The sequence below is a fragment of the Pimephales promelas genome, chromosome 20 (assembly GCF_988280905.1).
Source record: "Pimephales promelas chromosome 20, fPimPro1.hap1.1, whole genome shotgun sequence".
NCBI classification, from domain to species: domain Eukaryota; kingdom Metazoa; phylum Chordata; class Actinopteri; order Cypriniformes; family Leuciscidae; genus Pimephales; species Pimephales promelas.
In genome coordinates, this window is record NC_142788.1 from 30,858,860 (window position 1) to 30,874,638 (window position 15,779).

At 35.4% G+C, this 15,779-nt stretch overlaps 1 protein-coding gene across 3 annotated transcripts; it reads right to left on the reverse strand.

Annotated features, from left to right (window-relative positions):
• Positions 1-1,183: 1,183 nt before the first annotated feature.
• On the reverse strand, positions 1,184-13,464 carry LOC120484071 (uncharacterized). 3 transcript variants are annotated; one of them, XR_005623660.2, is made up of 15 exons: positions 13,172-13,464; positions 11,481-11,520; positions 9,500-9,540; positions 9,352-9,394; positions 8,375-8,507; positions 8,121-8,283; positions 6,870-7,988; positions 5,792-5,859; positions 5,633-5,688; positions 5,341-5,553; positions 3,815-3,895; positions 3,570-3,730; positions 3,194-3,399; positions 2,477-2,544; positions 1,184-1,551 (listed from the first exon to the last, which is right to left on the reverse strand). XR_005623660.2 is itself a non-coding variant. In XM_039679075.2 (15 exons), the coding sequence occupies exons 1-15, from the start codon at positions 13,239-13,241 to the stop codon at positions 1,435-1,437; spliced, it is 2,544 nt and encodes an 847-aa protein (XP_039535009.2). In that variant the 5' UTR covers positions 13,242-13,464; the 3' UTR covers positions 1,184-1,434. The 3 variants fall into 3 exon arrangements, 2 of the variants coding, with proteins under 2 accessions (XP_039535009.2, XP_039535008.2); XM_039679075.2 differs by having other exon boundaries at positions 5,376-5,553; XM_039679074.2 differs by having other exon boundaries at positions 2,477-2,562; positions 5,376-5,553.
• Between the last annotated feature and the right edge of the window lie 2,315 nt (positions 13,465-15,779).

Consider the following 15,779-nt stretch of genomic DNA (forward strand, 5'->3'; position numbering starts at 1 on the left):
TCCTTGGAATTCTAAATTTACATCTCACAGTTACATTTTTTTTTCCTCTGGAATTATCCATTTACATCTCACTATTTAATTTTTTTTCCCTCGTAATTCTAAATTTGCATCTCACAATTCCAATTTTTTTCCTGGGAATTCTAAATTTAGAACTCAGTTCTCAATTCTAGTTGCTTAGTTTTTTCATCTTGATTAGGGTTATTTTATCACCCCTTCCAAGCAGACTGAAATTTGGACATGCAGGATTTTCAGACCGATTACCGACAGATGGTGCATGAAAACGACATGTTAATTTTCTCTCATTCTGGTCTGTGTTCGTACGCAGGGCTTCAACTAAACCAGCGACCTCGATTTTTACCGCACTGTGTCCTAGCCGTCTCTCCCTCTCTGTACATACATGTTGATGTTGGCGTCTGATCAGATGCATCATTATCGTCTCATTTCAGACATGTGCATCTTTGTACCTGAAAGCGATTGAGAGTGTGAGACCGTCTGTAGCTAAATCAAAACGATTTATTTGAATTGTGTTGGTGGATGTTTCTTTAAATCTGATTTGTGTGATGAAATGTGTTACAAGCCTGATGTAGTTTTATGACTTTGCTTTACACCAAATCTTCAGCCTTCGGTGAATGAGAATGTGTGTGTATGTCCATGAAATGCCTCCTTTTTTAGAAGAATTGTTAATTTAATTTGATCTGAAGTGTCGATCTGAACGATCGCTTGTGGTATCACTGGTATTAACTTTTGTACGGTGGCTGTTCGGGGCCAAGAGCTCCTCATAATTATTCTAATTATGAATTAATTTCATGTTTTGTTTTGTATTGCAACAATACATCATGAGTAGCTGATAAACCCTGAGACGCGAGTCTGTGTTTTATTCCGGCGACTGAAATTAAACAGAACGCTAATAATGTCACGATTTCAAGTGTGAATACCTATTTTTCACCGAAATGTGCCAGAAATAAAATGAGAGATCTGTAGAGCAGTAAAGGTGAGGTCTCGTTTACCTTTGTCCGGTGAGTTTTGATAGATGTTTAGGGGTTCAAATGTGTAGCGCTGAAACCCTAAGTCGCTGTGAGTCGTTGTTATATTCATTAAAACAACGTTCAGCTCTTAAAAGCTCATCCTGAAAGTGTTTCTACAGAGAGATTTAAACAGATTGAGAAGTAAAAAAGGACAGATGTTCATGTAACGGATGAGTTTAATGTGGGTTAAAACTCTGTAAACAAATTCATACGGCCACACACACACACACACACACACACACACACACACACACACACAGACTGGAGTCAGTACAATACAGGAGATCTCCATACACTTCACAAACTAACATCTCGTCACTGACCTTCTTTAAGTGTATTACATCTAAATAAGGCAAAATGTAGAAACGCTCATCAGGCACATGACAGGACAGGGTCAGGGGGTCAGGGGTCAGGGGTCCAGCAACACTTGGATGTAGTTTTTAGGGACGATGCCACGCTTCCCACCGGATTCTCCAACGAACCATTCGGCATCAATCTCCTCCAAATCACACACTAGGTCTCCTGCCTACACACACACACACACACACACAGATATTTTACAAATGCTGTTGATCTTAGTGTACTTACTGTAAATGATATATATGTATATATTGTACATTTACAAATATTTAAAAAAATATTATATACATTTCATTAAATATATTATGTAAGCATTATAAATGAAAATATGTATATTATATTGTAATTATGTAATATATATTATACTATTAATATCTTTATTCAATATTTTTACTATAAAAATAATACGATAATAATTTACATATGCATCTTTCATTAAATACATATTAAATTAATGTATATTTAATTATGATTTTTATTACACACACACACATACATACATACATACATATATATATTGTAATAATATATAACGTAAACATGGTAAAAATATGTATATTATATAATAAATGTAATATCTTATGTTTTTCATTACTTTATGAATATTATGTAAATATCATTAAATATATTATGTAAACTAATAAATAAAAGTATATATATATTATGTAATAATTATTATATTTGTGTTATATATAGTAATTGTAGTATTTTACTGTAAACATTTTATGTAATTTCAAGAAAACATATTTTTATTTTATATACATTCAATAAAAGCGTATTATTTAAATCTATAAATATTTTTTATAAATAAATAAAATAAATAAATATTTGAAATAAAACCACAACAAATTCCTTGTGTTTGCGCACACTTGGTGATTAAAGCTCATTCGTATTCTGATTTATGTTTAATTAATTAATACAATATTATGCCGAAATATTTAACTTTTCACATGTGAATTTCACATCAGATTCTATGTATTTTCTCAAGATTTTTCTTCAATTTCCTCAGCCAGATAATCACGATTTATGAAATCCCTTTATATTGTCCATGAGTCTGCAATAGTGAAACACACACACACACACACACACACCTTGAGACAGAGCTCGTCCTCACACTCCGGCCTGAACTCATAAAGTGCCCGTCCTCTGCTCCGCCCTCCTGCGGGACAAAACACACCTGCAATCAAATGTTTCCCATTTTTATATATTTGTCATAACTACAGTAATCTATACATAATCTACAGTATAAACATATTAGTGATAATTAGATTTTTGGTAACACTTTACAATAAGGTTCATTATTTAACGCAAGTTAATTTATTAACTAACATGAACAAACCAATGTTACTGTATTAGTTAATGTTAGTTCATTCAAATCCAGCTGTTCATTGTGTGTTCATGTTAGTTTACAGTGCATTCACTAATATTAACAAATACAACCTTTTTTTTAAATAATGTATTAGTAAATGTTGAAATTAACATTAAGATTAATAAATGCTGTAGTAGTATTGTACATTCTTAGCTCAAGATAACTTTTTTATAACCTTTTTGTAAAGTGTTGCTGATTTTATATTATCATAAAGGTCTGATTAAGTAGATATTAGAAGCAAATAGTAATAAACCGTTATTAGTTTTTCAGCTTGATTCAGAAGATTTCACTTGCAGTGAATGTATGATTAAAAAAATTACATTATAGACTGACAATATAGGCCATGACATATTCATAATACATGTTGGCTTTCCATATAGGCCACAGTTTCTGATTGGTCCACGGTTGATCAATAGTCAGATGAAGAGTGTTTATTTACCAGGAGATTCCCGAACCGGTTTCCCCGGCGACACATCAGATTCCTCTGTAGCCTGGATGAAACTGAGAGGGAAGATTCCCATTTGTCGGTTGAGAATGCCACGCCCCCACTCCTCATTTGCATATTCCACAAGAGTGATGACATCACCTTCACTGAAAGTCAGCTCCCCCTCCCCCCCCTCAAACCCAAAACGGGCCACAACAAATCTGGACAGAGGAAGACAGAAACTGATACGGGAATTGTGCATGCAGGTCTTATATTATGTCTAATAAGCTGACAGTATATATATATAGTTAATTAAATCTTTAATTAAAAAATACAAGACATTATTTTTTCATTTTAAATGATAATGTTTTTAATTATGGTTATGTTTCACCTGTTTTGTTGGATTTGCTGCTCTGAGGGCGTGTGTTCCAGCTGAACCCCACTGACCGTCACATCTTGACCTTTGACCTCTGAGGCGCAGAGGTCATGGAGTGTATTCGACTGTGTTTCTAGGATGTCTGTATCATCGAGGACAATCAGCTGCTCCTCTTCCTGAAGCAGAAGATATTTCAGGATACAAACACACCGTTTTCACAATTTGCAAGTGTGTGTGTGTGTGTGTGTGTGTGCACTGACATGGGAAGATGTTTCCTCCGATGGTTCCTCTTGCTCTTTGCTGATATTCTCCTCCTCAGTTTCTGCTTGAGGAACTGTGCTCTAGTGCACAAACACATACACAACATCATATTCACTATAAAGTCTGCTGTTTACACAGGATTTCACAATTCTATTTATTTAAAGACTTTCCTTCTTTAAAATACATTTAAATGAACATACGTGCATGCATATGTATTTATATATACAAAATAATTATACACAGCACAAACACATTTATTATGTAAACACAAACTTTTATCTTGGATGCGTCTAATCGCAATTAATTTATTTACATTCTGAATTAGCTTTTATTTATATGTTTTTGGTTTTCATTTTATATCTTAATAATTTTCTTCTTTTGTTATTTCGATTACTTCTTTATGGCTTTAATTTATGTCTTAATTCAAGTGATTTTATTGCTTCAACTTAAACTTATTTCTTTTAGTTAGTTTTTCCATCTAAAATTAAATTTTATTTTATTTTATCTTTAATAAAAACACTGTTTTTCATCTAAAATTAAATTTTATTTTATTTCATCTTTAATAAAAACACGGTTTTTCATCTAAAATTAAATTTTATTTTATTTCATCTTTAATAAAAACAATATTTTTCATCTAAAATTAAATTTTATTTTATTTCATCTTTAATAAAAACACTGTTTTTCATCTAAAATTAAATTTTATTTTATTTCATCTTTAATAAAAACACTGTTTTTCATCTAAAATTAAATTTTATTTTATTTCATCTTTAATAAAAACACTGTTTTTCCATCTAAAATTAAATTTTATTTTATTTCATCTTTAATAAAAACACTGTTTTTCATCTAAAATTAAATTTTATTTTATTTCATCTTTAATAAAAACACTGTTTTTCCATCTAAAATTAAATTTTATTTTATTTCATCTTTAATAAAAACACTGTTTTTCATCTAAAATTAAATTTTATTTTATTTCATCTTTAATAAAAACACTGTTTTTCATCTAGAATTAAATTTATTTTATTTCATCTTTAATAAAAACACTGTTTTTCATCTAAAATTAAATTTTATTTTATTTCATCTTTAATAAAAACACTGTTTTTCATCTAAATTTAAATTTTATTTTATTTCATCTTTAATAAAAACAGTTTTTCATCTAAAATTAAATTTTATTTTATTTCATCTTTAATAAAAACACTGTTTTTCATTTAAAATTAAATTTTATTTTATTTCATCTTTAATAAAAACACTGTTTTTCATCTAAAATTAAATTTTATTTTATTTCATCTTTAATAAAAACACTGTTTTTCATCTAAAATTAAATTTTATTTATTTCATCTTTAATAAAAACACTGTTTTTCATCTAAAATTAAATTTTATTTTATTTCATCTTTAATAAAAACACTGTTTTTCACCTAAAATTAAATTTTATTTTATTTCATCTTTAAATAAAAACACTGTTTTTCATCTAAAATTAAATTTTATTTTATTTCATCTTTAAAAAAAACACATAGCGAACAAGAATGACCTGCAGTTCTTCTCAAATCCTCCAGAAACACTCACAGAATAGCGCTTATATAGCGGATGTCCCGGTTTCGGTCGGGGAGGGAGGGGCGGGGCTCTCTTCGGAGTTCTGCTGCTTGGCAGCTGATTGGTCGCAGTGGGGGAGGAGGCGGAGCCTGCAGGTTTGGCCACTTTGACTGGAGGAGGGCGAAGGGGGAGGAGTCTTCCACCACTGGGTCTGAGACACAAACAGAGAGAATGGCAGATGGGACAAAACAAAGCGGACGCCTCATTCTGGAGGAAAAACACGGCGGTACCTCGGGGGCAGAGGAGGAACTGAGGCGTCGGCGGCTCTGGAAACATCCGCAGCAGTCTGAATACACACACATCATCATAAACATCAAACTCTTCTGAAATGATCATGCTAATATGGAAACTTCCTGATAAGAGTGGGTTATAAACAAGTGTAACATCACCTGTGAGGGGGACGCCATATTCCTGAGCACCGGTGGAGGCGGCCGGGAGTGTTTGGGAACTGATGGACCTGGATTTAAACACATTCAAAATATAATACGCCAATAATATCCACCAGGAAAAAAAGTTGTGTTTACAAGTATCAGGCAGATTAACTTAAGATTTCACAACTTTATGACTTTCACCACATCAAATCTTTGACAGATTTATAACGGGCATTTAAAAATGATTGATTATTTTACAAAAATACTATCTTGGCAGTTTTATTCTTTTAACATGCAGATGAAATTGTGCTCTATAGCTAAACCTGTCCCCGTTAACCCTCAGGTGCTCTTCGTTTCGCAGTCACACTTGTTATCTTCCCGGTCAAAAGTGACCGGACACCTAAAAATGAAACTTTCTCCATCCCAGTAAAACCAATGCAATTTATTTTAGTTCTATAATATTTATTCTTTTTAATTTAGTATTTTGAGACAACTTAATTGAATTTATTAATATTTATGCAATATTTATGGTTTATTTTTGCCATGGAAAAATATATATATATTATTTTTTTCAAAAAAAATATTAATGCATTATTTAATAGAGAATCTAGGCCTTCAGAAAAAAAATATTTTTTGAAAAAAATTAGCACCATCTGGTTACAGTATAGAGAAAAAGCGTAGAATCATGGTGTAACCACTGGAGAGGCATGTGAATTCAACTGATTATGAACACATTTTTTGTTGTTGTTGTTGTTGGTGGATTTGAATACATAGTTGAAACAATCTCAAAAACTATTTCTTATTAGAAAAAATTGACAAAAAACAAAAATTCATTTTTTTGTGTGTTCACATACCCAATGCCATAAAAGTCACCAAGTTTTTCGTAACATTGCGATGAAGCTGTGATTTAAAAAATTTCAAAACAGAGCACCTGAGGGTTAAATAAAAAAAAAAAAAAAAAAAAAAAAAAAAAAAAAACGTACTGTAAACTACAATATTATTGCCATTTTTATCATAAAAATCCCAAACAGATTTCCCAAGTTACAGGTGAATTCGAGATCCACCATTATACGGGTCACATACTGTGAGCACTCACGTTTCCCGACGTTCCTGTCGGCCGGCGTCACAGGCGTCTTCTTGACCGCAGTGTTCACAGCGTGACCTTCTGAGTTCCTCCTCTGAGATGGAGTGGCAGGTCGGGTGGCGGCTGAGGGTTTGGTGGATGAACAGGACTCTGACGGACTCCGAGGTTTGTTCAGAAGTGGTCTAGGTGCTGGTACTGGTGGACTCAGGGCTTTGGATGGGTTCTGCTCAACGGTAGTGTCAAAAACGTCAAAGACGGATGGTTTTGGGGCGAGTTGGGGTTTGGATTTCAGAGTTCTAGGCCGTGGCTGCGGTCTATTTAACGGTTCAGATGTATGTTTCTCATCTTCTACATCACTCGCTTTGCTCTCTCGAGTTTCGTCCGAGCCGAACACGTCCAGCAGGTCCTGCAGGTATTTGCTGGAGATGTTCGACGGGGAGTCGTCGAACCCGGCGAACACGCTGTCGGCCCCATCGTCCTTTAAACGCACTAGCGTCTGAACTTTGACCTCCCTCGTGATTGGCTGGTCTAGAACGACGGGTCGCAGGGCGACCGTGGAGCGAGGTCGAGGTCTGGGACGAGCCCTCGCCTCCTCTTTCATGGGTTCGACTGGGAAATCGAAGTAGGTCTTGGCGGAGGGGGCGGAGCCTATGGGGCTGATGTCACCATGGTCGCTTTGGGTGGAAAAATCGGCGGTGGGGGTGGGGCCTATGGAACTGATGTCACCAATGATGTCATCAAGGTCTCTCAGGGGGGGAAACTTAGTGTTGGGGGCGGGGCCTATGGGGCTGATGTCACCGATGATGTCATCAAGGTCGCTCTGGGTGGAAAACTTGGTAGTGGGGGCGGGGCCTATAGGGCTGATGTCATCGAGGTCGCTCTGGGTGGAAAACTTGGCGGTGGGGCCTATGGAACTGATGTCATCAATGATGTCATCAAGGTCGCTCTGGGTGGAAAACTTGGTAGTGGGGGCGGGGCCTATTGGGCTGATGTCACCGGTGATGTCATCGAAGTCCGTCTGAACGCCACACTGCTCGTGTTGAGCGTCTACAGGCTTCGGGTTGGACCGGTCCGGGTCAGACGTGTGTTTGAGAGGCAACGAGGGGCGCGGGGGTTTGGGGGGTTTGTGAACTGCAAGAAAAAGACACATTTCTATAATACAGAAACACTTTTCTGCAAATGCAGCCTGACACCGAGTCTGAACCAGACGCGCTGCGATAAGATTGGCGTGTAGTTAGGACACGGTGTGAAACGAAACCTCACCTGGACGAGCAGCGGAGGATCGTGGGCCGGGGGTGTGTGTGTCCGTCTGAGTGGCGATGGTGCAGGTAGAGAGACGAGAAGATGAAGAGGACGAAGACGAAGAGGGAATATTCTGTTCTCGGCTTTTTTCTCGGATCACTTGCTCATACGAAGGAGGCGGGAGCTGGGGAGGAGGAGCACCAATCAATCAATCAACCAAACAAATAAATAAATAAATGGTGGGTTCTATACACGCAGCCTCAAGCTCCTCCCACCTGCACTGTTGCCGCGGTAGCAGCCCATGTGGGCGGGGCTGGGGGCGGGGCCGGGGGAAACGCCCCAGAAGCCCCTGGGAACCACGTATTGGACGGCAGGGGTTCAGCAGAGAGGATGGTGATTTCTGGACGTCTGCGGGACGACAATCAGTAACAAAGTTTATTATATAACATCACCGCTGTACATTAGTACTAAAAACAGCTCGTTAAAGGCATAGTTCACCCAAAAATGAAAATTAGACGAATACAATCTGAGTTATATTAAAGGGGGGTTGATTGTGATTTCACTTTTTTCATTTTAAATAGTGTAAAAAAATGTTTTTATATTTTCCTTTTTAATTACAGTTAATTGTTTTGTAATTTTGGTATGGGTTTTAGTCTTCTTTTTTTATACGTTGAGTTTTTGTTATTTTTTATTTCAGTTTTAGTAAGTACATCAAGTTAAACTTGAGAAAATGAGAAAGTTGCTTTGGCAACTAGATCAAATCAAATTAGGTTAATTATGTTATATTTTGTTTAACTTTATGTTAGTTAATATTTAATTTATTTCAAGTAACAGACATGTTTTAATGGTTTTAGTTAACTACAATAACCATGTTTTGAGAAGACATATCCAAAAATATATAAATGCAATGATTTTATACAATCATGAACTTTGCCCATTAATTATTTTGTATATTTATGTATATAGACAATTTTGTTTTTTATTCCAAAATCCACCTTAAAAATAATATTAGCTTTGTTTAACAATTAACAAACATTTAACAAATTTAAATAAATTTAAATATTCAGTTGCGGCATCAATTCCAGCATGATTTTTGCCCCAAATAAATCAACTGTATTTGTTCCCAAAAGTGCCAGCAAACAGCTTGTGGTCAGATATCAGACGTGATTATTAAAGGAACAGTCAAAATCAAGGCAAAGATCATGTTCGAAAACACCTAAATAAACACAGAGAGAAAGAAAAAGCGACTGACCTCCGATCCCGCTGATGGTCACTATGAGAGCTCGTTCTCGATGCTGTGCAGTTTCAACAAAAACACAAGCACAAAAACCAAACTCACATGCAAACATCTTACAAAACACACCAAATCAAGCTGTACAGGACAGAAACACACTACTCACTGCGTTTGATGACAGCTCTGATGGAGGACAGCGGGCCTTGGCTGGGAAAGCGAGAGAAACAGAAGGACTCAGGAACTGTAGGCCAGTTTTCCAGTTACATGACCCGAAACACGCTTCACAAACACAAACCACACCACACCCAAACTGACTTTCATCAAACACACACACACACACAGTAAATCAACACATGCAGAAATAAGACAAATTTTGTCACAAAACAAAGCCAAAAATGTGGCGTGTTATTCCTGAACACATGTGCATGAGTTTTGTTTGATGTGACAATCATATTAAGCTCTGGAGATTATAGAGGAAGAGAGTTCATCATTTTTCCTGCTGTAAAATAACAGGTTTTTCCAGTTCTGAGTTGGAGGAACTAGTGCTGAGTTTGCGGTTCTTATCGCATGTTTCGCTGGGAGATGTTCAGACATGAACCGAAAGCTTCACCGCTTTGTGAACAGGTTTCTGACTCGCACAGGTTCAGATCACATTTCACCCCAAATCAGGAGGAAAAAAACACTATTTTTATTGGAAATCATTTCCAAAAAAATTAGTTTCCACCACGGAATAAAAAATAAAAAAGGTAATTGCGACATTTTATCTCACGATTCTGACTTTGTTTTTCTTGCAATTCTTACATTATATCTCACAATTGTGAGAACGAGTCACAATTACAGGAAATATTATTCGGAATTGCGAGAAAGTCAAAAATGTGAGAAAGACGGAATTGCGAGAAATAAAGTCTAAATTGATTGAAATACAGTTGGAAATGTGATGAATAAAGTCTAAATTGAGAGGAATAAAGTCTAAATTGAGAGGAATAAAGTCAGAATTGCTAGAAATAAAGTCAGAATTTCGAGAAATAAAGTCGGAATTATGAGAAATAAAGTCGGAATTGTGAGAAATAAAGTCGGAATTGCAGGAAATAAAGTCAGAATTGCGGGAAATACAGTCGGAATTTCAAGAAATAAAGTCAGAATTGCGATAAAATAAAGTCAGAATTGCAAGAAATATAGTTGGAATTTCGAGAAATAAAGTCGGAATTTCGAGAAATAAAGTCGGAATTGCGAGAAATAAAGTCGGAATTGCGAGAAATAAAGTGAGAATTGCGTGAAATAAAGTCGGAATTGTGAGAAAGTCAGAATTGCGAGAAATAAAGTCGGAATTTCGAGAAATAAAGTCGGAATTGTGAGAAATAAAGTCGGAATTGCAGGAAATAAAGTCAGAATTGCGGGAAATAAAGTCAGAATTTGCGAGAAATACAGTCGGAAATGCGAGAAATAAAGTCGGAATTTCGAGAAATAAAGTCAGAACTGCGAGAAATAAAGTCAGAATTTCAAGAAATATTCAGAATTGCGGGAAATAAAGTCAGAATTGCGGGAAATAAAGTCAGAATTGCGGGAAATAAAGTCGGAATTGCAGGAAATAAAGTCAGAATTGCGGGAAATAAAGTCAGAATTTGCGAGAAATACAGTCGGAAATGCGAGAAATAAAGTCGGAATTTCGAGAAATAAAGTCAGAACTGCGAGAAGTAAAGTCAGAACTGCGAGAAATAAAGTCAGAATTTCAAGAAATATTCAGAATTGCGGGAAATAAAGTCAGAATTGCGGGAAATAAAGTCAGAATTGCGGGAAATAAAGTCAGAATTGCGAATTGCCTTTTTTTTAGTGGTGGAAACAAGGTTTCATAATTATGAATGTTTGCATTGTGACAATATTTTTTAAACAATGTAGTGCATTTTTCAATGCAAATTGTAATTATAAAACAAAATAAATCCAGAGTTTTTGGTTTTCTAGTTTTCAGTAATTCTCAATATCTGAATACTGCCATTTAATGTCATTTGAAGACTTAAAACGTACTACATTTTCCCAAAAAATATTAAATATGTTAAAAATAGGCTTTTTAATTTTTGTATATACAAAATATAATTTCCTCAGCCACTCGTTACACCGATTAAAACTAATCTTTTACACTTTCGTCTTACCTGGAGAGGCGCTGATCCGGTTTGTTTCTGTCTGAATGTTCTGGAAGTGCACACACACACACACACACACACGTCAGAACGCATCATTAAATCACACAGTCTGTGTTTGTGTTCATAAATAACAGTCTTCAACAGTGACAACAACAGATTTAAAGGGCAAGTTCACCCAAGGGCGAGTAAATGATGACAGAAGTTTCAGATTCATGTGAACTTTCCCTTTAAGACACAATCAGTGACAGCAGATTCAAAACCTAATGTTTAGGCCGTTTTGGATAAAAGCGTCTGGCAAATGCATAAACAGAAATGTAAATAAGGTTTATTTATTAACAGTATGGAAATCATTGTATGTAAATTATAATCAAATGACTAATGTTTTGCACCATGAATGTATGTGATAGATTTTCTAGCAGGTATTGACAATTAACACCCTTAAAAGATTTTGTAAAGATACACACACATACATACATACATATATATATACATATATATACTGTATATATATATATATATATATATATAAACACTAAATATTTCTCAGTCTATCTATTACAGTCGGTTCCTTCACACTGCCAGGAGACTGACATGAACTACAGCGAGAGAAACTCACTGAGCTTTTGTCTAAGAAACCACAGCTGGGATTTACAACAAACCAGAGAGAGAGAGACAGAGAAAGAGAGAGAGAGAGAGACAGAGAAAGACAGAGAGAGAGAGAAAGAGAGAGAGAGAGAGAGAGAGAGAGAGAGAGAGAGAGAGAAGCCATGAAACAGAGAAACCATATCATTGCTATAGAGGATATTTATCATCACATGAGGAGCTCAAGTCACATGACTAATGCTTTCTCCAGTTAATATATTACATAACAGTAAAAACACTCTCTGTTTAAACTCATAAATATATCTAAATGTGATGAATAGCGAGGGTTGAATCGCACGTCATTCTTGTCATTTCACATCCAGTTGAGAAATTCCCCATAGCAATAAAGTTGAGCAACTAGAGTGAAACTAATATTCATATGTTAGTTTCCACCCAGGACAAAGCAGATTCATATTTCATACAGTAAAGAGGAAACAACATTCAGCCCACAGATTAATAAACCTCATTCATTACACACAAACACACATATATAGCCTATTATACATTAAGTGGATCAAAAAAGTTAGAAAAAGTTGTCCCAAAGGGTATCATGTATATCTTTTGATCCACTTCAAATGTTCACTAGGCTATATATATATATATATATATATATATATATATATATATATATATATATATATATATATATGTACATAACACACACACACACACACACACACACACACACATATATATAAAGCCTATTTAAATATTTGATTATCATGGCGTTTTTATGAGCATATTAATCGACAAACCATGGCATGTTCACAGTTTTGTCACGACAGCCCCAATAAAAATGAACTAGACAAGGGGTGAAAACTTGAATTTATCGAAATAAAAAGAAAAAGAAGTGGCACGTAACCTGAAACACACATTTATTTAACCTACAGTTGTGTTGTTTAATCAAAAACTGCCCGCTCTGTATATTTGACAACTGTATTGCTTGTTGCGTTAGGCTATGTTATGACAATGACGATCATTGTTGGTAATGTTTTTCTTTTATATATTTATTCAATCATTTAATTAAAAATGTAAAAACTTTGTTGTCTCGCGCGTACCTGCGCTCCGTCTCGCGCCGCCGGGCTCGCGCATTCGCTCCTCGTCATCGTCAGCTCGAGCCTCCGCCATACCGGGAGAAACACGGTTTATTTACAGTCTAAAACACCAAGACAATGATCTGAACGGCATTCCTCCTCCTCGGAAACTCGCTCCAACTGTGATCAGACTCTGAATCCAGCGGACGGGAGGTTTCTCCTGTCGGATGAGCGTTTAGTTTGATGCTGTCATGTGAAATAGTTTCTGTTTTTCTATGTAAACTCGGACTGGAGTCTCAGGATCTATTGTCAGGACGCACGAGCGTCAACAGGAAGTTCTTCTGTCCCAAGAGAAAGAAAAGGGGGAGGAGCCAAAGACGAACAATCACTCCAAACACAATACATATCTGATGATGATGATAATGATGATGATGATGGTTTAGGAGGTGCAACGTTCATGATTATACATGATTATTAGAGAAACTTTGGCAACACTTTACAATAAGGTTCATTACATTAGTTAGCATGAAGTAGCCTATAATAGTGAACTGCACTTATACACCCTAAACCTAACCCACACTCATTATATTTACTATTAAACTAATGAAAACTGAACACAAATGGAGGTCTGGAAATGATGATGTATAGCTAGTGATCATGTGATGAATAATAACCAGTGTGGTTGTTATTAATAAGTGGAACTTTCTCAGTTGGTTCAGTTTCTTTGACTCAATAACTCGAGTATAACTTCATTAAAAAAATATGTTTATATTTTGGTTTGCCCAAAAATTGAAAATTCTATATATCCTCACCTTACAAAAACCTGTATGATTGTTTGTCTTTTGCAGAACATAAAACTATATTTTGAAGAATGTTGGTAACCAAACTGTTCTGGTCTGTAAATATATATAAATATATAAGTATATGTGTAATAAATTCCGTTGAATTAAATACATATTTATTTCTACTTAATGTCATTTCTTATTTAACACAATAATGACTTTAAATTATCTTTTTGGGGATAATTTTTCAGTCAAATTTGATGTGTGATTAATTAGATTAATTAATCGCCACATCATGTAATTAATTAAATATTAAAACTTATTCAACTGACAGCCCTAACTCTAAACAATGCTGCTGTTACGAACTGCTCCGAGACTGGGAGATGTAGATCCAAATGCAGCTTTAATATAAGAATAGTCGTACAGGCAGGGTCGAGAATCAGCAGACAGGACAATGGAGAATACACAATGGGAATCCAAGAAGCAGGCAGAGGTCAGGGCAGGCAGCAATAATCAAAATCCAAGAACAATCCAAAAGTCAAAAAACCAGAAAACAAACACAGAAAATGCTCAGAAATGCAGACAAACAGTACAACAAGACTTCGCAAACACTGAACGTGAACACAAGGTATATATAGACACACTAACAGGATGAGACACAGGTGAATGCAATCAGTGAATGAGGTACAGGTGAATGTGATCAGTGATGATGAGTCCGGGCAGTGAGTTCTGGGAAATGTAGTTTGTGTGAAACATAGTCTTATCTGGAGTGCCCTCTGGTGGCTCAAGAGGGCACTCCAGCTGCTAACCGTTACAGCTGCAGTGTTGTTTTAACCCAAATTTGGGTCAAATATGAACAAAGCCAAATGTTGGGTTAAAAATGTAATTTAAAATTTTAACCTAGGCTAATTGAAACTTTCACTTTCAACTGTGCAAATTTTTAATTAAATTTTTAACCCAACATTTGGGTTTGTCCATATTTGACCCGAATTTGGGTTGAAACAACCCAGCATTTTTTAGAGTGTATGTTTACATTTATACACTCTAAAAAATGCTGGGTTGTTTTAACCCAATTTTGGGTCAAATATGGACAAACCAAATTTTTGGATTAAAAAATGCAATTTATAAATTTAACCCAACAGCTAGGTTTGTCCATATTTGACCCAAAATTGGGTTAAAATAACCCAGCATTTTTGTAAATTAGTGTAAATTAAGTTTTTCACTTCAAATGACCCACACTGACTCCAACCTAAAAATACATATATATTGGTTGAATTTAATAATAAAAAAAGAATAGAATTAGTCTAAATTAAAAAAAAAACACATTAAGTTGAACCTAATAAATTGACGAGTTTCTCATATTTTTCTCATATTAACAAATCCTCCACACGTTGTCGCTGTTGTTTGAGTTTCTGTGTCGGGAAACATTCAATGCGAGTAATTTGTGTGTTTTGTGTCAGAGGAACAGTAACAGTTTCCACATGTTAGACTTTTTTAATGAGACATGCTTTATTGAATCACGGAATAGCGAGTGACGTTTCTGCGCCAGCCTCACGACCAAACAAGCTCTTGTCTAAAATCTGTTTTCTTCGAAGATAAACGGGTTTTATACTACATTAATGGCGTTTATAAATCACGAACACACAACAACTGACAGCTGTCATTCGAGGCTTTGCAGGCACGCGCACACGAGCGCGCGCACGGGCTCTAATCGCTCTAATCTCTGCGAGTGCTTTGCTCTGTTGTGTTGCTCTGTGTTCTGCTCTGACTGTGTTTCTCAACACTGGTTTCTTATTTAAACTGACTTTACATTATTAGGCCTACTCATGTTTTCTAAGACAGAAACGTCA

Excerpts from the sequence above, each read along its gene's own strand:
- LOC120484071 (XM_039679074.2), bottom strand. The coding sequence starts at position 13,241 with ATGGCGGAGGCTCGAGCTGACGATGACGAGGAGCGAATGCGCGAGCCC. Across the intron at positions 8,508-9,351 it reads GACCATCAGCGGGATCGGAG|ACGTCCAGAAATCACCATCC; the intron begins GTCAGTCGCTTT and ends GTCGTCCCGCAG. Across the intron at positions 3,896-5,375 it reads CGCTATATAAGCGCTATTCT|AGCACAGTTCCTCAAGCAGA; the intron begins GTGAGTGTTTCT and ends TTTGTGCACTAG.